Source organism: Xenopus laevis, chromosome 9_10L (assembly GCF_017654675.1).
Source record: "Xenopus laevis strain J_2021 chromosome 9_10L, Xenopus_laevis_v10.1, whole genome shotgun sequence".
In the NCBI taxonomy this organism is placed as follows: domain Eukaryota; kingdom Metazoa; phylum Chordata; class Amphibia; order Anura; family Pipidae; genus Xenopus; species Xenopus laevis.
The window spans coordinates 84,853,172-84,878,863 of record NC_054387.1 but is presented as its reverse complement, the minus strand read 5'-3'; the positions used below and the strand labels follow the sequence as shown (position 1 = coordinate 84,878,863).

Genomic DNA, 25,692 nt, shown 5'->3' with positions numbered 1-25,692 from the left:
GTGAATACTCTAAATTAACAATGTACAATGTACAATATGCTGGAATAAAAACATTTACTTGCCACAAAGATATTGAGGTCAAACCAGCCCTAGTCAAAATAATGACTTCAAGCTCTTCTAAATGTCACTATTAAAGTGTTCTGTGGCCCAGGTTAAATAAAGCAGCATCTCAGAAGAAAGATTCACAGTGTGGCTAGACCTTGCTACTAATAGGTCTGTTTCCACTGCTATAAAACTTGAGGCCAGGCAATTTTGGGTTTCATTGCATTAGAAGACAGCAGACAGAAATCCAGGACCCTTAGGGTCAAACGGCTGCCAAGGCCACATAAAACTTTATAAGACAGTAGATAATTAGCACAAAAGGCTAAAAGCAAGATAAAAACGACAGTTAGCTTTTACCTTAGAGTTAAATGAACCCTATCCATGATTCACTAATTAGTTGTATAAAACAGCTCATTTAAAACGTATTGATTCTTGTATTACTTATTTTATTATTATTGTACACAAATTTAGAGAATTGCAGCACCTATTCAATTACATTCATCAACTGAAGTGATTTGATTGGCCACAGCTCTGTGTCATATTATTCATTCATTGAATCCCCCAATTTCTTGGATCTGTTCACATTTTGCAAACTTCCAGTATAGGACAGTTTTGGTCCAACCTCTAAAGTGCTATTGTAAATAATACAGTTTTTGGTGTTGTCTTATGACACCAATATACCAAAATGGACATAATACATAGATGTAATGGACAAAATACAGTGTAAAGAACAAATGTTAATGGACTGCAGAACAAAATAGGATAGAAAGTGTCAGTACTGAAGATTGTGAGGGCAGCATGGAACAATAAACAGCAGATAAAAGCATAAGAGGAGCATTTTTAGTTTTCTGGTAATGCAATAGACTTGCAAAAGTTCTAGAACAGTGTGTAAGAGATGAAAGAGGACAATACCATTGGGTGTTTCTCAACTCAGTGGTGCTGGGCGATGATTCCCAGCATTCCCCTACATAATATCAGTGGTTAAAGCATTGTCAGAAATTTTGTGAAGAAAGAAATAACCCCACACAAACGTCAATCAGTAATTTAGGGACAATTATGCATGAGGGTCTCCTCCTGTAAATTTAGGGACAACTAATGCATAAGGGTCTCCTCCTGTAAAAATGCTTCCTGCTCTGTTTGACTTGAACTTTTCTTCTTGGTCCAAGATATGAGGCTGCAGTTCAACTAAACCAAATGTAATATAGCTTTGGACTGCTTTTTTCATATTGCTCATATCTATCATCTACAGTATATACACGTCTTCCAACCAAGGTCCACAAACCCTGTCCCCAACCACACACTGCATTTCCCTATATGTCCATATGGCGGTGTAATGCAGTGCTGGGTTTATCTAAAGATGGATGGCTCGGCTTTGTTTTACAGATGATTCTTAGAGGGGCAGATTCTGTGAAATGTCTTGCCAAATACAGTCTCAGCATTGGAATAGAAAAACAAGCATGGAATATTTTATGCATATTAAGGGAGGGTTGAAGTGAGTCACGTATTGTGATCGTAAAGTTTTTGTGTACTTACCCTTTTAAGTACTTTTTATGAAACTATCTTGTTTCCCAGCTTTTCTGTTTTCCCAGCTATTATTTAAAGAAAATAGTCACTTTATGTAAAATTTAAGATACTGAACTAAGTCACAGCTGCTGGGCATTCTACTAAAGTCATTTCATTCTGAGTGCAATTGGCAGCAGCATATTGTATAACATGATAAAATAAGGCTGCCACCAGCAGCTTTTGAGATGTGCCCTGAAACTCCTTCCAAAAGTCTGTTCCACCCCCTACCCCTTCTTATTGGCACTTATTATTTCTCATTAAATCATACAAAAGACTTATACGCTGCTGGAGTTTTTCGTGCAAACCTTATTTTACTTTGGGGTAAAGGTACATGGTGTATTGTGCACAAGTGAAATGAGTATAACTGGCCAACGTCAGTACTTTACAATACTTAAGGAACAAAAAGGATATTATACAGTACCTATAATTTCTAGATTTTCTGGGCGCATCTTGATCCAATGTTTTATATAAAATGGGCATGTACAATGGGCCTGAACATGCGCGTTCGTGACTGTCCAAGATGGTGCGAATGCGCAGAAACAGAGTGGCAATGAGGGAGGGCAAGGGAAAGAAGGGAGGGGAGGAGTGAAGCAGAGGGGACGAGGGAGGGGAGAGGTCAAGAGGGCAGCGAACACGGACTAGGGGTAGGCAGGAGATGCAACCCCTTATGGTTGTGCCCTAGGCAGGTGCCTCTTCTGCCTACCTCTAGTTCCAGCCCTTAGAAGCACAATTATGCTAAACCAAGGACGATGATTAGATGTCATGGGATCAGCCTTTGAGAGAAGAAATAGTTGAATGTTATATTGCTTAAGGGTCCCACGTGTCCTCATGAGCTTTCAGGGTGTACAAGCTATTATTTAATACAGTTAAAAAACTGCTGGATAATACACCATATATTGCCAGTCTTCACTGTGGAAAAAACAAAAACGTTTTTTCTAAGTGACTTCCGCCAGAAGCAATGTAAGATAACTGCAGCAAATCTGGCGTTCACATGGTGTAAAATAACACACCATGCAATATTTTACACAGCTTTTTACACCGTTTTTTCCGGAAAATTTCATTTTACACAGCATAATAAATATGCCCTTTAGATATGACAGCCCATATAACATGTTTTGGTTTATACAAGGATTTTCAGAGCTCTATACATATCCTTTCACAAACCAACCACACATAGTTAAAGTCAGCTCAATAAAAAGACCTCAAATATATTATTCTCAGAAATGGATCAAACTACTATTCATTTGCTGTGTGGGGCAGTCATATGGATATTTTTCTAAGACTAGACAAACGCCCTGGGCAAAGTGAACTCGGTTTCATATGGACACTAATTTATCTTTTAGTTTTAATTGGCTTTTCCTTTATAACTAGCACAAAATAAGCTGCTTGCACTTTCCAAACAAATGCTTGAGTGAATGTTGTTTAGATAAGAACAGAAAATACAACTAACTAAAACATTGCTTGAATCCACACCAGAATGCAGTATTTTATATACCATAAACGTGAAGGTAAGAAAGCGATCTTACATTTTTAATAATGCAAAGAGCAGGGGCAAACCCAGAATAGTGAGAAAGCAGCACATAAGCTTGGAACATGGAAACTAAGTTGCCTTTCTCGGGCAGCAGTGATATGTTAATTATGAGTCATTACAAGGACAATTCAAGGAGCATATATGCAGTATAATGTAACAATCTTTTAATGCAATGGAAATAAAAGCTTAGCAGTACACACATAAAAAGTTAATATAGAGCTTATTATAAAATATGACAATAAAAGTGTTACACAATCGTTCATGACAAATGGTCATGACCAACATGAATGGAAATCAGCCTGAGTGTGTCAGTACAGAGCTGTTCCACTTCTCTGTGTCCTTGCTCTTTGATGTTGCCTGCAACACCTTTGCGTCATTGTATTACCCAAAAAAGGACACTACTTATTACACAACGTATACAAAAAGAAAAGATAACTACAAATAGAAAAAAATTTAAGTTTAGTGGCTTTTGATTAAAGCACCCCCCACCCGTAGCTCCTCCAGACTCATATCTGAATCAATTAAAAAAATACTTCTTTGTGAGGGTGCTATCCAGTAAATGCTATAATAAGTTTTTATTTCATACATATTAATGTTTGACATGCGACATGTGTCTCTGTATGAAGATCCAAATTACAGAAAGATCCCTTATCTGGGAAACCCCAGGTCCTGTGCATTCTGGATAGCAGGTCCCATGCATGTACTAACAAATATTGATCAACAAAGAAAATAAAGAAGGCTCCATTCAACAGAGTTTACATTCAACAATAAATAGTGGCTGTATGGAATAGGCATGTATATAAACTGATAAGGTATGAAGGCATAAACAGTAGCTCTGCAATGCAAATAATATTGGAACGCTAATAAAAACATTCTTCTATTCCCTATTTAAATCACTTTATCAGGTATGCTATAATTAAACGATTGATGAAATTTTTTCCATACTTCTGGGAACAGAGCATGTTGTGAGAGAGGGGAGGGTCACTGACTATTACTTGCATACAGTAGAGACGGTAATTTACACATAGAGACACAGCCTCCGGCTCACTGTTATAATATAGACACAAGCAATGTAAAGCACAGTGATTATTTGTTCAAATGGCCATGAATACACATCAGGCATGAAGTCTTGCACAACTCTAGAATCAGTCGTTAAACTGACTTTGCCATGCTCTGTAAAGCAACTTCACAGTCGGAGATCTCAAGGGATGGCTAACTGATCTATATATATATATATATCTATCTATCTATATATATCTATATATATATATATATATATATATATATATATATATATATATATATATATATATATATATAAAATGCATTCAGTCCAGATTTTGCTGTTATCTATTCAGGATGTTATATTTTCTGATGGAAGACGGAGTAGGGTTACATCAAAGTAATCTTCTGACATGGATTTGGACATATCTAGGCACCAATTCGCTGATAACAAAAATAATCCTGCATATCTAGTACCAGCTTTAATGAGTGTGCGGACTTCTTTTCGAATTTCGAAACGCTGCTGTGGCTTTGCACCCTTTGTTCACATGGCTTGAAAAAGGGCCTTGTTTGACTTGACTGATGGAAGACTGAGTAGGGTTACATCAAAGTAATCTTCTGACATGGAAATATGAAATGAAAAGCGAACAAATTCATGGTGGGAAAGATATGGATCATTTGGTTGTTCTGACCTCTGATCCTAAGCACTGTTTGTGCTCAACTGGATAAAAAAAAGGAGGGCATGCTCTTCACAAATTACTTGAGTTTATACATGCTCATTAGCAATGTGAGTCTTCTCCTTGATAAGTTCCATGCAACTGCACACATTTATGCACAATCATTTCAGGCTTCCCTTAGCAGCTTGCACCAATAGCTACAACTGACTTTTGCCAAATGGTATAGTTATGCACTGGAATTGTGTACTAATGGCATTATTGATTATTATTTATTATTGACAGTTACATGCCGAAAGTGAATCCATCACTACTATGGGAATCTGTGCGCCACAAATTGCAAAACACAAACACAAAAAAAAAAACCACATGCGACTTTGCACATTCTGCTGTGTAAATGCACCTTCAGATGTACAGTAAGGAGAGTGTCAGTGTTGCATAATATGGATTTCCTAGAGATTCCTAGAGACAAGACAAGTCACTAATACATATATGAAGTCTGAAGGTTATAGCTTATAGTTGCACATGAAACAAACCAGTTTAAACCACTTTGCAGAGTATCAAATTTTTTATGTATTTTAGTTTATGGTTACATCCAATCAACACTAAGAGTTTCTGTGGAAATGTATGATGTAACAGCAACATCACTCCATAAGTAAGAGAGGCTGCAAAATATTCTTCCAAATAACACTTACATTTTATACAAATAGCTTCCAAATCTCTTACAGGTTATATTGCAGAGTTCCCTGAGCAACACCTGTGGCAAAAAAAGTCGTGTGGGACATGTGAGCTCATATAAAGCAGAGCCAGGGTACAGATACTATTTTCCTGTATAGAACATCAGATATTGTCTCCTCTCATTAATTGAATGGGTTTATCAAATTATGTAACTGTTGTGTCCCTTTAAAGGATCTTATGTTTGGGAAACCGTTCAGACATTTTATAGAAAGTAGAAAAGGGCACCAATTTGCTGAAAACAAAAATGATCCTGCATATCCAGTACCAGCCACATTGGTTGGTGCGTAGGTGATGGGGTCAGTACAACCATGTTATGTTATCTATGCTTCATTTGTTTCTATGTACTTTCCTTCTTATATATATATATACATATATATATATATATATATATACTGTATATATATACATTTTACAAAGGGACTAGGTTTTACCTGCAACTTACTTGCTGCTTTCAAAGTAAACCTCCATACTTGGCTGCCCTTTTATTAGACACCAGTGGGATCACCTGACTATAGCTGGGAAGGGTGGGAGCTACAACATGGAGCTGGTCACTGCTCCTGTATAACTATAACAAACAAGGGAAAGTTGTGTATATATTGATAATGGGTTGAGTGCAGAGGACTCTTGTATTTGACTATATGTATTTTGTGGTCACAGCCTCATTGCACCCCCGCCTAATGGTTTTAAAAAATAGTGGTGAGCACAACTTTCCCTTGTCCCTTTGTAAAATGTATAATGAAGCAATTGAATTCTTAATGAATCAGATAAAATTGAGCATAGGACTGTCCAAACAGTGAACGCACTCTTTCCGGATTTAGAATATACAAATGGGTGCGTAGGTCAAATCTTATAATACAACATAGCAAATAGACCCGCACTCCTTGTTTATCGTGAAGAAATAGATGTGCTTTATTCACAATGCATTTCTAACGTTTCGGCCCATACAGGGGCCTTTTTCAAGGATATATATATATATATATATATATATATATATATATATATATATATATATATATATATATATATATATATATATATATATATTGAAAAGACATCTGCACACTCAAAAAAATATTTTTAAGTTTGATACTGGGAAAGTAAAGTTTCGGCCAGCAATCTAGCCTTAATAAACTTGTATTTTTTGTTCCTAAATGAGTGTGCAGGCTTCTATACATTTTTTACTCTTCAATACAACCTTTTGCATTAAGATGTGAGTGTTGTCCGTTTCAGAAAATGTAGCATTGTTAATAATATGTAAACATTGCAATAATATTTGCATTGTTTTACATTACCCAGTTAGCCAATAAACAGCATCATGTTATCACAGAAAACTCCTTTTTTCTGTTCCTGAAACACGGTACAAATCTCTACCATCTGCTTTTGTTTACTCACATAGATTCACATAATGCCTTCAAAAGAGGATTAGATAATTTTGTATAAGTAGGATATGCCAGGTTACAGTTATCCATTTGCACAAGGGATATGCTGGTCCAGGGAGATTTTGCATTTACTAAGGGCTTCCCTGTCTTGAGGGAAAATAGAAATAGTTTGTAAGGCGAGTCTTTGCATTCCCCCAGATCAGCAGTGCCAGTGACAGCTTTGTAGCTGATGGGCTACAGTGTTATTCCAACATAAATATGTGTAGAGCTGCGCATTTAATGAATACATAGACAAAATATTGTCTTGATTTCATTGTATTAGTTATGCATAATGAACCATTTGGAACAGTTAAAATTGTTTGGGAAAGACAGTATTGTATTGGAAAAGATATGTGGGGAGATAAGCTGGAGCTGTTAGAGAAGGTAGTTTAGTTGTATTGTGATAATAGACTAGAATAGAATAGACAGCATTTCTCGTTTATACAAAAAGAAAAAATAAATCTCTTTAAATCATATATTGAATTTAGAAAAAAAATGTTCCTCTACCCCTCACTGAAACTTGGCCAAATTCCCTTTAACAGAAGAAGTGGCCAGTGTTCTGTGGCTCATTGGTAAAGCTCTATTCAGCTCTGCTGCTGCCTTGTACCCACCCTGCTCTCTATATACAATAGGCGGATTCTGACTGCATATTATTTGGAACCCTGTACCCTTTTATTGGACAATATACTGTAATATATATATATATATATATATTATGTTTCATTAAAGAGAGGTTAAGAGAAGCTAAAGGTAATTTTGATGTGCAAAGCTAGGTAACATATTCTCCTTTAAGATGGAGTAGCTTTGGATGGGATAGAATGTCTTTAAACCTGAATGTTTATTTGTCTAAGCTAAAATCAGGCATTTGTAAAACACCATGAACAAAGACAATGTTCTGTGAATAGCTCAAAACCACTTAGAATGTGGAATTCTACACAACCTTACTATTTCAAGGTTTGTAAACAAGAAACATTATAAAATATGTCTTTATTAAATGAAGAAAATAAACATCATGTGCTATGAAATGAATAGAGTTTGGCAGTGGTTTATATATGTATCTACAGGTTTAGATTGACCCACAGGGCTTCTGTTCTCACCCCTCCCCAGTAACTACAATGCAGGAAATCAGGTATCCACAATGTGACTGGACAGAGTTCTCCTTCAGGGGAAGACAACAATCTATAGACCAGGAAGCTGAATGAGAAAAGATAATTTGACTAATGAACCTTGTACAGTATGCTTAGATGGCCTTGTGATACCTTGGAACCTCATTCCATCCGTAACTGAAAGCCAAGCAAATAGATTTGTTTTGTATTTTCAAAGGCTAAAGGTTACAATTGAGCTATGTGTAGTACATTACAAGATACTGTATGTCTGATAAAAATAGTTTATGGCCTTAGCTTAGGCGCCTGCAGTACAAGCAGATAGTGACTTGCTAGGGTTGTAGAATAAGATAAACACTGAGCCCCAACTATGGCCTCCCTGGGTCAGTGTTACAGTCAGGGCTCTTGGGAGTATTTGCATTCTCACTCCTACTAGTGCCAGTAAGTTTTTATCTGTTGATAAATGGTCTTTGAAAGGAAGCAATTTATGAAGATTTTCTTCTATTGAAATGAGAAATGATAAAATACTTTGTGCATAATGTGTATTTTTTTATGATGTATTTTCAAATTTCCTGTGCCCTATGAAGAAATTGGTGGTATGTGCTTAAAAATGTATAATGCAAGTAAATTCTTGCAGCTTTCTGCTTATTGAAGCAAGCTATATGTTCTTGCTCAGATATTTATCAAAGGAAAGGAAGGGGAACTTTTAAAGCAATTATATAATAGAGTCTAGGTGCTGCCTACTTGGTTGCTGCATTACTGTATATACAAGGAATTTAGGGTAATTAATAATGCAAATACAAAATGACTTAAATTAGTATCTCCAAGGATGTATTTGGTTTCCACACCCCAGCAAATAGGGAGAAAATGGCATTGTGCATAGAGAAAACAAAAAAGGTATAGGATACAAAAACATTGTAAACAATGTAAGGTTTATACAGCAATGGCATGCACATGCATTCCAAAAACACACAGAAGGCAGGGAAAACTATGCCAGAGTTTGATGATCCCCAACCAGCTGTAGATACTGGAAGTTATACATGTAGATATAAGTAAGTCATTACCTCTAAGAATAATTTCCTTCAAATCCTTTGTTTGTATATAAGGGACATTGTATAATGACTGCATGAATTTATAGATAAAAATATGTAAAAGTAATGGAAGTACAGTAAGTCCTTATGTTGACTGAAAAATGTAAGGGTGGCCAACAAGCTATCTGTGAGTTGGGGAGAGACTAATTGTAGTGGGAGATGGGTAATGGCTATTGTGGCAGGGACTGAATGTGGTAGAAAATCAAAACAGAAAGTATAATAATCACAGGATTTCATTGGGTGGTTGGTTAAGAGATATTAGAAAGAATGCTTCAGACAACCAAAAAAGTTTAATCAGAGTGTTTTTGTTCAAATGTATAATACCAATGAGGGAACCTTGGTCTGCAACATACTTTAGTTTATATGGAGGATGAGTTGATCCCCTTGGAATTGCCCTATATTACTGACCCTGTAAATGTACTTTTATGTTCTTTCTCAGTGCAGGCTATAAGCAAACCTAAAGCCGACATACACCTTCCTTGAAACTGACCCTTTTGTGCCCTTTAACTCCCCAAAGTAGATATTTAATCATCCCTACATACATGTCAGCCATCTGTGTGTTTTTTAATGTCATGGGAGAATTGTGCAATCTCTGGTTGACAGTATTATACTGAAACAGACCTTAGAATTGAGATACAGTGCTGTTTAGATGTCCAGAGCTAGATAAAATGTATTTAATACCTTCGTTGATGACCATACAAAGCAAGAGGAGAGTAAGGAGGAAACAGAGCATGCAGAATTCTCTCTGTTGGGCAGTTTTCCCTGGAGGATCTGAAAAAACTTTTATTGTGGAGTGTAGCTTCAGAAATTCATCTCTAAGGTTGCTAGACTACAGTTACCATCATGCTTTAGCCCTTATTAAAGAAAAACATTACCCCCAAAATGAATATTTAAGCAACAGATAGTTTACATCATGTTAAGAGTATATTAAATCTTACAAAATCTTCACTTGAGCTACCATTCATTGTTATTCTCTGTGCTCCCTCAGAGATCACCTGACCAGAAATACTGCAGCTCTAACTGTAAAAGGAAGAATTGTGGAAGCAAAACCCTTATTTTTTAAAATGGCAATTTTCTATTTTGGATTCCTCAGTGGCACATACTACTAAAACGTAGATTATTATGAAAGTAGTTTATTTAGATGAAGCAGGCTTTTACATATGAGCTGTTTTATGCAGTGTATTTTTATAGAGACCTACATTTTTAGGGGGTATTGTTTTCCTTTCATTTGTTATAATATGCTGCTTATAAGTTGTATAGCAAAATCTAGATGAAAATGAAGGTATATGACCCTTTTAATGATGTTTCCTGTTTCTCTGTTGCATGGTCTTTGTTGTGTTTGGCTGCTTTAATCCACAATGAAAATACCCAACTAGGAGGTGGGTTTTGAGGGACAAAGAGAAAATGGCATTTAAGTGCAAGACAGAATCTACTTTCAGTTATAAAACAATTATATGTGTTAGATTGAATACAATATATACAGTATATTAGCCATACATACTGTGCTGTTTTATAAATCCAAATCAGAATAATGTCTTTTAATGTATTTAGAACAAGAAGTAGATTAGAAGAGCCCCTGCCAATAAATTCAAGGGCCTTATGTAGCAATATAAATGTGTAATTCAAATCAAAGTAATTCCTGTAGAAAGCAACTTTGCTTTTGTGACTACATTCTGCCTAAACATATGTGTCGGGTGTCAGTGTACTTACAAAAGGTACAAGAAAGTCATAAATTAATACCAAACATCCAAACCCTGATAGCACTGAGTGAGCTCAAACATTAAAGAAGAAGGAAAGCTACAGAGGCATTTTATTGCCAATAGATTATCTGCAATAGTGCAAGCTAGAATGCTATATTTATTCTGTAGAATGTTTTACCATACCTGAGTAAAAAGCTCTAGAAACTCTCTGTTTGTTTAGAATAGGAGCTGCAGTATTAACATGGTGTGACATCACTTCCTGCCTGAGTCTCTCCCTGCTCTGGGCTCAGATTACAGTAGAGAAGGGAGGGGGAGGGGAAAGAGGAGCAAACTGAGCATGCTCTTGCCCAGGGCAATGAGGTTTAAGCTGAAGGCAGGAAGTCTTATACAGAAGCCCATGTGTACACAATAGAAGGAAAGAAATGCTGTGTTTCTTTTGACAGGGGACTCAGAGCAGCACTACTTTGGGGGTTTACTGGTATATTTAGATGGACCTTTCTGATAAGGCTCACTTAGTTTTAACCTTTCCTTCTCCTTTAAGGGGGTTATTTACTAAAACTCAAATTTATCTCATATTTTTATTAAACCAAGCTCAACCAAATTCCCATCCACGATTTTATTTATTAATAAAAGAACAAAAAAAAAAAGCTGGGTCAGGAAAAAAACCCGATAAAACAGTGAAAACCTGAATTGTACCACTTGGATTTGACGCCTCTAAATGCTCAATTTTTTTGGGTTATCTGCCTGAATATTTCCAATTATTGGACAAAACCCAGCGCAGATCACAATATCTTCAAATTGCAAAAGGGGCATTTTCCATTGACTTAAGCTAGCCATAGACGCAAATATCCGATTCGCACGAATCTCCGTTTCGTACGATTTTCGGGCCGTGTGTGGAGTGTCCCAACATTTTTCGTGCCATGTCGATCAGTCGTTCAGACAATTGGACAGGTTAGAAAATTTCTGTCGGCTACCGATAATATCTCTGCATGTATTGACGATATCAGTGGGCGACTCACTGTCACCAGTTTTGTCAGACGACAAATTGTACGATTGCTGTTAGGGGCAGAACATCATCTGATTTGTTCTTTAACTACTTTATTTGATCTGAATGGTTAGTGGCCGGTCAGGAGATTGCACAAAATGATCGTTCGTCCGATGTGAAGGTAAATCTGCATGTCTATGGCCACCTTTATACATGACATGTTTGAGATGGCGGATTTTCGGATTCAGACTTTTTGCAGCTTTTGGGTATAATAGATCTATAAAAATTAAAAAAAAAAAATCCTGTAAAAATTTGAGTTTTTGCCCCAAAAACTTCAACCAGAAAAAAATTGAGTTTAGTAAATAACCCCCTAAATGTTAGCAAGCATTCATACAGTATATATTCCTTATTAACTGGCAAAGTTCACATCTTTCCCTACATTTCTGTGATTGTTAATTAAATGGAAGAAATTGGGCGCTGAGCAAGTAAACTTCTAATTGTTTTTCTCATACTTATAATCCAAACAATGGAATGCTGTGTTGGGAAGTGAATATAGCAGATATAGGTGTATACAGAAACTTCTTTCTATCACTTCACTATTTTACAGCTCCGTGTACATGATTGAATAGGACAAAGTAACAGCATATAAAATTAGATGTTTATAGTAATGGAAAGAGCCATCTGTGCCACATCTACGTGTGACTGCCATCTTCAACAATGATACATATAGACAGCCCCATATGGTGCCATTATTCACAGTATGGAGGCCTACAACTGCAATGATGTCAAAGCAATACAGTTTCTTATACTAATAGGCTATAACAGTGCACAGAGATGTATTTATTGTAGCAGAAAGTGTAGTTAAGATTTTATATATCTATTTATGATAAAGTCTACCCATTCTTTCTATATAAGAGTGGTGGCCATAAGAAGTCTGCTGGGATAATGCTAATGTGTTAGCACTTCAGTCTGCATTACTTAATGGGCATATATAAACCCGCTCACAAAAGGTTATCAGAAGTGCTAATGGGACTGAGAGCTATGCAGAATACCAAACTGAGGTTTAGGAGATCAGAGCACCAGCTTTCTTTCACTGAGCATTTCAAGGATTCCAAAGACAATAAAAAAAAAATAGAAAATTCACTTTCCTATGGGAGCATCCAACTGTTTCACAATAAAAGAATTTTATCCACTGAACTGTAAACAAAGTTTACTTTTCATTATAAAGCAACAGTTTGCATAATTTGTTTTGCCTAAAAATTGAGGAAATTTACATAAATTAAGGGGAAAAAAAGATCCATATTACAAACTCCAAAGAAGAGATGGCTTGCTGCTAACTAATTACCCACAGATGGCATATGAAGATTGTTTATTTGCTTCTGTTGTTGCAAAATTTTCTATTAATTTGGCGCTTCCTCACTCGTGATTGACGCCATCATGAATATGGATGCTGGCTGGATGATTCAAGCGTGTGCTTGCAGCTATGGTATAACCTTATGATTGCTGGGCTGGTTATTGAATAGGGTGCTAAAGGGCAGCAGAAGTTACCATCAGGCAGCCCTGCAACCCTTATTTTAATGTCCTGCACAAACACCATAGATGAGATAATTACTCAAGGGAACACATCTTTACACATGTTAAAACAAACCAAGACCAAATGTTGAACTTGCTTAGAGGAGATTTCCTATCCCTTTCTTTATCAAATATGGGCTCATTGTTAATAGTGTTAATTCTGGTACTTAACCCTCACTCTGTGGCAGCCAATTACTTTTAATTCCTCCTAGTATGAACATCCATATTGCGTAAAGGAGAACTAAAGTTTAACTAAAGAAGTAGGGTAGAAATGTAGTGATGGGCGAATAAATTTGCCAGGGGTGAATTAGTGGCACATTTCCACGTTTCACCGCCGGCAAATAAATCCCCGAAACTGCGGAGAAAATTCGCCAGCGAAAGATCCGATGCATCAAAAAAAATTGGCTATGCGTCAGAATAGTCATGGACATAAAAATTGGCACTTGTTAAAATTATTCGGACGCCCATTGACTTTAATGCATTTGGACAAAATAGGCGCGCATATAGAAATTGTCGCACGCCAAAATTGACACGTGTCAAAATGATTTTGACCCCCATTGGCGTTTCGCAAATTATTCACCGTTTTGTGAATTTCTCTGGTGATCCATGAATTCTTCGGCAAATCTAAACGGGACAGATTCACCCATTACTATAGAAAAGTTGTGCACTAAGTTTTGGGGTTTCTGTACCAGCCCAAGACAACCACAACCCTTTAGTAGTAAAGATCTGTGTCTTCAAAGATGCCCCAGTAGCTCCCCATCTTCTTTTCTACTGATTCACTGCACATGTTCTGTGCTGCTGTCACTTACTGAGCTTAGGGACCCACTCACAATATACAGTTAATATATGCGTTGGCTTTACACATATACTGTGCATCATATGAATTAATATTCGCATGGTCCAGATATTGTGTAATCACAGATACATTGCGGGGCATTGCACTTCACACAATATAAGATGAAGTGCAAGCGGGGTTGCATTATATTTTGACACATTGGCCACAATTATATTAAGCACAACAGCTATATTTTTTTCAGAAGCTGTTTCTGGTCTGGGAGTGGCCCAATATCATCTATAAACTAGCTCTGTCCCTCCAGACTAAATTAGTAGGAGCTAGTAGGCTACCAATGCAGAAATACAATAAAGAAACATGTTGCAATATGTGAGCAAATCTATAAATTTTCATAGGGAATTTCTTCATAAAGTTTGTTTTAAGATAGGGCAGAAAGAGCATTATATCGGGCCCTTGGAGGAAATATAGATAAAAGCACCTAGCACATCTCAGATTTGTGCACCTCCCTAGCCCGGCTCTGCTCTCCTAGGGTGATCAAGGTACTTTAGCTCCTGTGTGTAACCAGCTCAGCAGGCAAGTATTTCCTCTGCTCCTCCTAGCCAGATGGCTTTAGTTTTATGTGCAGACAATGCAAACAATAAGAATCACTCTGCCTGTCCTGCTAAACAGATGCAGTATCCTAATTTTTTCTCATTGCAACACTGGCGGTTTTTCTTATATGAGAGCTACATAAATGCTTGCCTATTTAAACTGATTTTGGCACTGTACGATAGATCACGTTTAACTGGAGCTTTAAAGTATGGCAATTATATATTCTGAATGCAACATGGTATTTAATTTATATTGTACATTAACACATTCCATTTGTATCCTAATCAATCACTGCTCTGTAGGACAATGTAAATTCTCACTATGCCTCACTTAGCCAGCAATTGTCTTCTCTGCTGCAGCAGCTTCCAGCCATTTAGGGGCAGCCTGAGGCTAGAACAGTGGCAAGTCAGAGGGGCACCATCACAAAGCTAGCAGTTTCTATCAAAGGCCATGGGCAACATGGTATACCATTAATTTAGCCCTGTATGTCACAGGTTAATGGGTCAATATGCGAGCCGTTATTTCTTTAAAGGGGATGTAAAGGCAAAAAAAAAAAAATCCCATTTTTACTTTCTTTAATGAAAAAGAAAACTATATCCAATATACTTTAATTAAAAAATGTGTACCGTTTTTATAAGAAACCTGACTGTATGCAGTGAAATTCTCCCTTCATTTACTGCTGTGGATAGGAATTGTGAGACAGTCCCTAACTGCTGAGCAGGGAAACAATCATACTTATGAACAGCAGGGGGAGCCCCCGCCTTACTTCCCAGCCATGCAGAACTCAAGCAGCTTTGTTTATGACGATCCCTAAGCAGCCCAGACCACACTGAGCAAGTGCACAGTCTTAGTCTTGCAAAGATGTGTAACAAAGTTACAAGATGGTGACCCCCTGTAGCCAACTTTGAAAGCATAAATTATTTGTATGATTAGGCTTGTGGTGCAGTAAGTTCATGTTTATATTTAGTATACAAAATTCAGCATTTCTAGCCATATTCTATTTTAGACTTTACATGCCCTTTAAGTTGGTTGGTTGGTCATTCCTTGTGTGCAAAATGAGAGATGCAGATGTCATCTGGAGGTACATTATTATGGCTGGAAATGAAAAACCAAAAAAAGTTTAGCAGCAGGGGACTGAAGAGTTGCTAGACTGGAGAGCAGTAGATAATGGCATTGCAAGCACAAATATCTGTGAGACATACATATCCAATGCACAATATATGACCAGAATAGAATCTATAAAAAATAATACATTAAAAATCATTAGAAAACCCTTCTCCAGTACATCCTACACTGACATAGGTAATGGCATCACAGTCCTGTTATACAACAGCAGAAGATTCCACAATAAATGACAGCATACGCTGGGGCCCCAATGAAATAATATAGTGAAAAGGAGTGGGTATAGACAAGCTAGGCCCTGAAGGCACTATGGGGCAAATTCACTAAGATTCGTAGTTGCACCAGCGTCCGCTTTGCCGCACTTCGCCAGGCGTATTTTTGCCAGCGCTACGCAAATTCACTAAAATCCGAAGTTGCGCTCAGGGGAAGCGTAAGGCTGCGAAGTTGCACTAGCGTTAATTCGCCAAGCAAAGCGAAGTTACGCTAGCGATGCTTAATTTGCATACGGCGCCAAATTGAAGTTACAATGGAGGTATATGTAGCAGCACTACACAAGCCTGGGAAACCTTCAAAACAGCAAATAAAATTTTTATTTTGCCCTACACATGTGCCCACTGTATAGTTAAGGTGCCATGAGTTAGGAAATGTAGGGGGGAAGGAGGGTAGCCCCAAAAACATTTTCGATCTTTTTCAGCCTATTACCCATAAAAAAAGAAAAAACACCAGCGTTTTTTGGGACTTAGAAACATTTTTAACTTTTTTTGAAGCAATCCCTATCTACTCTATTGCACTTTGCCTGGTCTGAGGTAGCCAAGGAAGTCTGGCGTAAAAGGTAGCGTTCAGAAAAATTTGCGCATCAGTGAATTTTGCGTAGTTACGTCCATTGCGCAAATTCGCCAGGCGTAAGGGTGCGAAGTAACACTAGCGAATTTACGCCAGTGTCCGTTTGACTGTAATTGCAAGGTGAATCTCCATTTATCCTAATTGCATTTGACCAAACAAAACTCAACTTAATATTTTGATATTCATCACTGTATTAAAGCCTGTTAGCATAAAATTCCCTTAAAATATCTTCGGTACTAGGCTGATGCTAGAATATAAATGCACATTCCATTGAATAATAGGATTGTATTTTGTTTAGGTAAAGTTTATTGAGAGAAAAATATAAATAATAACAACATACAGATGGCCATGTTACATCAACCAGTGAACGGCATAGACAACAGATTCTGTGCATTGCTGATTAAATGGGAATCACATGTTCCTGGTAACAATTGCAGCTTTACAGCAGGTTGCATCAAGTAATAGTACAATTCAATTATATTCAGTATATACATTTTATTACAATCTGGTTCTCCTTTAGAATTGTACAGTGGAGGGGTCCTATCAGGTTACTCAATTGTTATCTGATGCTAGTAAGTGGGGATACCTAACAGTCCATAATGACCAGATCAGGGCATGTTTTTTTAACTCCCCTTTTACAGAATATTGTTGTTTTGTGCTGGGGCCTCTCTGGATGTTCACGATCCTCCTTGCCAGAACTAAGGCCTTTATTAGGAATAGAGCTGTTGTGGCACAGTTACCTTTTGGGAGCCCAAGTGTCAAGATACAAATCTTGGCGTCTAGGGAGATTTGGTAGGAATTCATTTAAAACAAAGACTATTTCTGCCCGGTATTTTTGTAGTGCGGGCACTCCCACAAAGTGTGAAGTAATGTGCCAATATCTGAGTTACACCAAAGACAACGTGGTGAGCTCTCCAGATTTATTTCTATGCAGCTTCTCTTGCATGTAATATGCCCTATATTTAAGATATAGCTGTAGCATGTTATGTCTACGACTAACTGGAATAATATGATTATTCAAACAGAATGCTTTGCATAACTGTTGTTCACACATTCTTCTCAATTATCACTGTTCCTCTACATTGTCCTTATCTTGCCTTCAGTCTTGTAAGGCAGAAGTTGCAGACATGAAGCAGCTGAAGTACAAACTAGTTCTAACCCAAAATAACTAATCCAATATGTTGCTTTGACAACAGTTTACGCATCTCTTATATTCATCTATCCTGACCTTTTTGAATAGAGGAGATGAAGAAGGTTGTTATTGTGACTTTTTCTTCACAGGTATTTAACAAATAAGCAAAGGTGCAGCCATTAAGTACAAACTCAATAAAATTGCCCATTCCATTGACCTCAGCAATGTTTACTGAGCTTGAAATTGCTTAATTGGTTCAAGGGACGTCAATTTAGAGATGATTGTGCTTCCCTGAACTTGAATCCATTCTCTGTGCTCTCTAAAAACAATTACCCGGTTGTAGTTGCTTCTGTCTTGAAACTGCATGATCCTTTAGTGACTTCATATTGCCCAAGAGATACTGAACCGAGAACTCAGTCAAACCTAATATATTGTTACTGTCAAAATAAATTTTACTTACAGACACTATAGCCGAAGTAACATTTCTGTTAATGGTACAGGGATCCGTGATCTGGAAACCCGTTATCCAGAAAGTTCCGAATTACAGAAAGGTTGTCTCCCATAGACTTTATTTTATTCAAATAAGACAATTTTTTTTTAAATTAATTCCTTTTTCTCTGTAATTATAAAACAGTACCTTGTACTTGATCCAAACTAAGATATAGTTATTCCTTATTGGAAGCAAAATCAGTCTATTGGGTTTATTTTATGGTTCCATGATTTTCTAGTAGACTTAAGGTACGAAGATCCAAATTATGGAAAGATCTGTTATATGGAAACCCCCTGGTCCTGAGCATTCTGGATAAAAGGTCCCATACCTGTATCTCTATTCTCTGCATCTTGACAGTATATGGCTTAATCAGATGTCTGAGCATATCAAGGTGTTGTAATCAAAGGCAATTGAAATGAAAAAAAAGATGTTTTTTAATGAAAACTTGAGCGACTCTAGGGTAATTTCATTTGTTCTTATAAATGAATACGTTTTTACGTAAGGGATATTTATCTTTGATGACACAGCACGTTATGTCTACCTATGAAATTCATTCTTCAAATAATGTGAAGTAACGTTATAGGGAACATACTTTGCACTAAAATAGCAAAGATGCTGCTTATAACAGTTTCCGCAGAGCAGAATACAGAGTGATCCTTTGTCTTCAGCAGTATAGATATTTAAATAAAATGCCATGTAAGTGAATGATAATGTTGAAGAACATATAGATAGCCTGAATGGATACTACCAATGTTTAATTAGGTTGTTCACCTATAAATTAACTTTTAATAAGATGTAGAGAGTGATATTCTGAGACAATTTGCAGTTGGTTTTTATTTTTTATTATTTGTGGTTTTTGAGTTATTCAGCAGCTCTCTATTTTGAAATTTCAGCAATCTGGTTGCAAGGGTCCAAATTACCCTAGCAACCATGCACTGATTTGAATAAGAAATTGGACAATGAATTGGAAAGGACCTAAACATTTTTCCCTAATGTTCTCTGCCCCATTTTTCTTTAGTAGATCTTATTCTAGCAGTGGTAATGCTACGTGTTCTCTTGGCGAGTATCTCACAGTCTTATATCCCACTATATTTATTCCCTTTGAAATATTCAGACAGAATGTTTTGCATGATTATATTTGACTATTTTCTCTTTTAGCGCTAATCCAGTTAAAATGTCTGTTTTTATCACAGAGGCACCAAGCTAGCAACTGTGTCCGGTGATAAGACTGTTCGGCTCTGGGACTTTTCGAAGTCAGAATGCATATTAACATTGGAAGGTCACGCACAGGCAGTATGGGGATGCTCTTGGCACAGTTGCGGCGATTTTCTGGCCTCTTGTTCTTTGGACGGCAACAGCAAGATATGGGATCTCAACAGGTCAGTCATTTTCAGTTACAAGAATGGATTAAATAATATATTTCCCAGATCTGCAACCTGTGGACTGGATAAGCATAGAAACGTTCAGTCATTGAGGGAATTGAACATGTTTCTTTTAATGAGTACCACAGAGTCTTTCTTTTTGGCGTCTCATTCTCAAATCTGATTATTTTGGCTTTCTCTAGCAGAACATTTTAGAATTAATTAACTAAGGATTTGTTTTATGTGTCGAAAACAAAACTCACGTCTGCCTTAAGGAATTTCTCCCTTCAATTTTTATGCCATTGCTTCCTTCATACTTGCAATCCTTACTGTGAGAAAATGATTTCAGCTGCACTTTTTTGCAGTATGTGTTACTGTTACTGGGGTGGCTATTCCCTGTTACAATAATTGTTAGTTGTTTGCCAGTTATAAGATCTCAAATATACCTTTCATCTTCCAGTGGTGATACCACTCCATCCACAGTCACCTTCAGTTAATCTGTGGAGACTGTCTGACAGCAAAGGTTAACATGAGTAAAATCCATAATGACCTATTTTCTCTGTTTTTCTTTGCCCAGTAAGACATTCAAAGGTAGTTTGTGTCATCCATCAAATATGAGATTGTTGAGGGGAAAAAAACCATAATAAAACTTTAAAATACCCCAGGTATACGGCAGCATATCACAGATATACCGGCAACTGTCTCTCTTCCAACAGGCTGCGATAAACAGTAAATAAGAAATAGCCACTAAATAACTGCCTTAGCGAGTGTAATCTCTGTCCTCAGCAGCTGAAAAGAGTGTTGTATTTCATCAAGCAGCTCATTTCATAGTATGATAACGCTCTGCTGCCTCAGAGCAAATATGCCATTCGTGCCCACTTTAGACCAATACATATTGTGGTATGGGTTTAAAGCGGCCCAGCAAGATTAACGAAGAATTTCCATTGGAAACATAAATACAGTATGCACTGCAGTCTAGAAGTTATTTAGCCATTTACTTCTGCAATTTTTTTCAGGCGATACCCATCTGAGGGTAAAATGTCCAAACAAAGGATGAGTAGTAAAATGATACAAAGTTAAGACATTAAAAAAATGATGTTAAAAGTCTCTCAGAAGCTGACAACCAAAAACAAAAGCTCTAATATTTTCAGATCTATGGAGAGTAAAACACACACACACACACACACACACACACACATATATATATATATATATATATATATATATATATATATATATATATATATATATATATATATATATGTATATATATATATTAACAGCAATTTACAGTGCTGGTTCAAGTAGCAGAGAACAGGGTCAGAATAACTAGAAGATACTGGTTATTAACACTATCCTTCAAAAATTTCCAACAGCTTAATTGTATTATAACCCATACCATTAATATATTACATAGTTTGAATACATTTTCCCCCTCCAAATAAGAAAATTAAGAATTTAGCAAGCACTTAAGGAGGGTCAAAACAGGTTTGTTTATGCATGCTTTTTTCAAATTTCCCTGAATACATCCGCATATGATAAAGGTATAAGCATGCTGGGAGATGCAGCCCACAAACTTAAGAGTTGTATTCTTGAAGGTAAAACAGGCTGGCACACAGAGCGAATTAAACCGGTGTCCTATCCCTGGTGTGTTTATTGCGTCACACAACGTTTCGGAGGGTGTTCCCCCAGGTGACGAAGGGGGAACGCCCTCCGAAACGTTGTGTGACGCAATTAACACACCAGAGGTAGGACCCCGGTTTAATTCGCTCTGCGTGCCAGCCTGTTTTATCTTCATATTGGATTGTTGGGAGTGCCGTCTCCCTTAGGCCTTGTGCACCAGCGGAAATCAATTGAAGGGCCTGAGTGTGCATGTGACCTCTCTACACTGTTGTATTCTTGAAGGAACATCCCTCAAAACCTTTCCCCAGCTCTCCAAAGATAGCGACGCAATCAATACAAGAAAATCTTCTAATGAGAACTGTAGCAGATCTGTGTAAATCAGACTCCATGTTCCTTGTTCCTGCAGCTGGAGCTGAAAGCATCCCCTCATGTGATTTTAAATAAAAGCCAAGTGAATAAAAGTTTGCTGCTACCAGGATTCTTATTGTTGAATGTTTTTACATCTGTATTTAAATTTCGGCCACTTACATAATCTGGTATACACCTAGGGGTTATTACTAAACCACAAATTTATCTGGTCGGGCTTTTTGAGGCAAAAACTAACATTTTTCGTGGAAAAAAACTCACTTTTTCAAGATTTATTATTCTCCAATGCTGCAAAAATCTTGAATCTGATAATCCGCCATCGGCAATTGGAAGTTATCATCTTATGCACTGGGTTTAGTCTGATAATCCAAAACCCCCCAAAAAATTTAACGATTCGGGGGGGGAAATGACAGAAAAAAATCATACGATTCAGTTTTTTCCCAATCCGATTTATTCTAGTTATTTTATTAATAATAAGGCAAAATCGGGCATGGGAATTTAATCAAGCTTTTTTTATTTTAATTACGAGATCAATTTGGATTTTAGTAAATAACCCCCCGAAAGATCCACTCATTTGGCAAAGTCATCAGTCAAGCAGATTTTTACCCAATTAGGCCACTTACATTCTGGGACAAATCGGGATGTTCTGATCATTTGGTCCCCAGGGTGGAGAGTTTAGACTAAACTTTTAACACACCAATAGTAACTTAAAGGTGCAGTAACTGTTCCTTCTTGTTCAACAACACTTTGGTTTATCTGTTCACTAGTAATCCAATTATGTACCTTGCAAGGACCAAACATGGAGTTGTTTTAGGTTCCCTGTTTCCCCTTTTTAGAAATAGCAAAAACCATAGATTTGTGTGATTAAAGCAAGAGACAAAAAGTCTGGTCAGCACAATCCCTATTTATTGCACTTCTTTGCCTATTGTTTTAATCAGGAAAAATGTATGGATTTTGTCATTTCCTGAGATAAACATGGAAAACAGGGTAACAGAAACAACTCCATGTTTGGTCCTAGGTAGCTAATGAGGTTACCACTCTACAGACAATCCTTCTGCATCATGGACTTTTTATTTGTGCACTAGTCTTGCAAAGACTAAATATGGAGAGTCTTCAGATTCCCTGTTTATCTCAAGAAATAAAAAAAAACTAAATAATTGTAGTATGCAAAAAGTATGTTCTGCACAAGCTACATTCATTGCACTCATGTAAGTGTTAAACAAGGTGGTTTACTGACACTTTAAAATACACAGTGGTATTGCCACATTGGTATATAATCGATATAGCAGTAATATTTCTTTTTGCATATTAATTATATATTTTGTTCCTACTTGGGCTTGGAGAACGTTCATCTTTTTAAGGCCAAGAATAAATATTAAGCACATAAAACCTCTAAAGATGATTACTGGCACTCATATCATGGCAGTATATTCTGTCCATATCTAAATTGGCTTTGAATGGGAAAGGGCAGAGGGAAAGTGAAATCCTATCACTGTCACTTGTATACTGTAGTTATCCCTCTGCATTTAGTAATCAATTCACAAATGAGATTCCTTGCTCACCGAATAAGAGTTACAGTTTTCCATTCCGTAATGGATTTCTTTGAGAAGCTTTTCTTTGCCAGATTGTGAAGTTCTGATTCAGGCATTTCAAAGGTTATTGCTTAGCAAGGTTTTCTTATGTTATTCAAGTGTCAGAAAAGGAAAACAAATTTGCTTACCTTTACCTGTCTACAGTAGCTTTAAGTGCTCTGACTCACATGGCCGTTACTTGTAAACCATGGGTGTTCTAGTTTGCTAAAAGCACCTTCTTCTTGTGGGTTTTGCTTGATGTTGACGGAGGTTCTAAAGCAGAGGATGTGTTCCATTTTCCTGTTTTAATAAGTAAAAAGAAAACCAGTAAAAAAGAAACTAACTGTATATGTACTTTGGGAACTTTTTGCATAGAAGTGTCTAATTAAAAATGAATCATTACATTACAAGTGTTGGTATAAAGGTTGTTATATGAGGGGGGCTATTGGCTTCTGGGGAAGCAGTTAGTGGGACATTCACTAAGATTTGTTATTGCGCCAGCGTCCGCTTTGCCGCACTTCGCCAGGCGTATTTTCGCCAGGGCTACGCAAATTCACTAAAATCCAAAGTTGCGTTCAGGGGAAGCGTAAGGTTGCGAAGTTGCGCTAGCGTTAATTCGCCAAGCAAAGCAAAGTTACGCGAGCGATGGTTAATTTGCATACTACGCCAAATTGAAGTTACAATGGAGGTATATGTAGCAGCACTACAAATGCCTGGGAAACCTTCAAAACAGCAAATAAAATTTTTATTTTGCCCTACACATGGGCCCACTGTATTGTTAAGGTGCCATGAGTTAGGAAATGTAGGAGGGAAGCAGGGGAGCCCCAAAAAAATTTTCAATCTTTTTCAGCCTATCACCCATAAAAAATGAAAAAACGCCAGTGTTTTTTGGGACTTAGAAAAATGTTTAACTTTTTTTGAAGCAATCCCTATCTACTCTATTGCGCTTCGCCTGGTCTGAGGTGGCGAAGGAAGTCTGGCGTAAAAGGTAGCGTTCAGAATAATTTGCGCGTTAGTGAATTTGCGTAGTTACGTCCGTTGCGCAAATTCGCCAGGTGTAAGGGTGCGAAATAACACTAGCGAATTTACGCCAGCGTCCGTTAGTGCTACGCTACGTGCTACGTGAATGCGCTAGCGTTAGGCGCTTCGTCATTTAGTGACTTTGCCCCATAGTGTTTGCCACAAAACATTTTAGAGCTGTTTTTAATGTTTTTTGTTTAATGTTTGATTTTTAAATCCTATATGGACTCTTCTATCATTTGCTCATCACTAGTGATGAGAAAAAGTTTTCATCCAGTTTCACTGCAAAAATGACAACCATAGACTCCAATGGGTGAAAAAATGTATCGCTAGTCGACAAAAAAAAAAATTGTCACTCATAGACTTCAATGCATTTTCCGGATTGCTACCGTTGCACCAATTCTCGGTGAAGCAAAACTGGTCAGATTGGCACATCACTACTCACCACAAGGGTGCTTCCATTAATGCAGAATATCTACTGTCCCTGATTAATGTAAGTAATGTAAGTGTCTGGATGCTGCCTCCAATGCACACAGCACACTATGAAGTCCATTTATCAACACTAACCATTTTAGTGGTTTTAGAGGTTTTGGAAACCACATATTAACTCATTTTCTCTAAAACCATGATTGCAATGTCATTTATATAAATATCTGAATAGAAAAAGCACAAATGAAAAAAAAATACTGAACAAGCCAAAAACAAGCTAAAAATTATCTCTAAAACCTCTAAAAATGTGACATTTTCAGACAATTACTAGAATATAAAAAAATACGAGAATCTCTAAAAGTCTGAATAGCTACAAAAATAGGGCCAATAAGCTCAATGCAGCTCCCATTGACTTTTATAGGACCACGGCTGCCTTTACTTGGCGAAATCTTGCATTAGAGTTTTTCGTAGTTTTTATACTTAAAATAAATCTCAAATATTTAGAGTTTTAGAGAAAAAAAAAAAAGAAATCTTAATATAAGTAAATAGGCCTCTAAGGCTTGATGTGGAGATTGCTGCCAGCCTGCCACTGAGGGGTCATTCATGAGTCCTGCAATAATATGCAGAAATGATTCTTTTGATTTATGAATAGCCTCCATTTTGTATACTTATTTCATTGCAATGCCACCACTGCTAGGTATAATTAGAAGTGATTGAACAAGATTGACAGAAATCCCACTGGTTCACTGAAAGCTGTTTTTTCAACTGGCCAAGTTGTAAGTTCTCTACTGCTGTTTGATGACATCAGTAAAATCATTGTTATGGCTCCCTTGCTCAGTGTGCCCAGACACGGTTATTGATTCCATTCATTGTTCCATTCTTTCATTGCATGGGTAAATCATGACTGCATGATCTTTGCAAATGGTTTCTTC

The 25,692-nt window shown here is 37.0% G+C and overlaps 1 protein-coding gene across 4 annotated transcripts in view; it reads left to right on the top strand.

Annotated features, from left to right (window-relative positions):
- Positions 1-25,692, top strand: part of LOC108701857 (sperm-associated antigen 16 protein) — a 474,505-nt gene that overhangs the window by 252,305 nt on the left and 196,508 nt on the right. For all 4 annotated transcript variants that reach the window (XM_041576877.1, XM_041576879.1, XM_041576876.1 and 1 more), the window contains one exon: positions 19,584-19,769. In XM_041576877.1, coding sequence (XP_041432811.1) covers positions 19,584-19,769 — 186 coding nt within the window. The remainder of the gene's footprint in view (positions 1-19,583; positions 19,770-25,692) is intronic.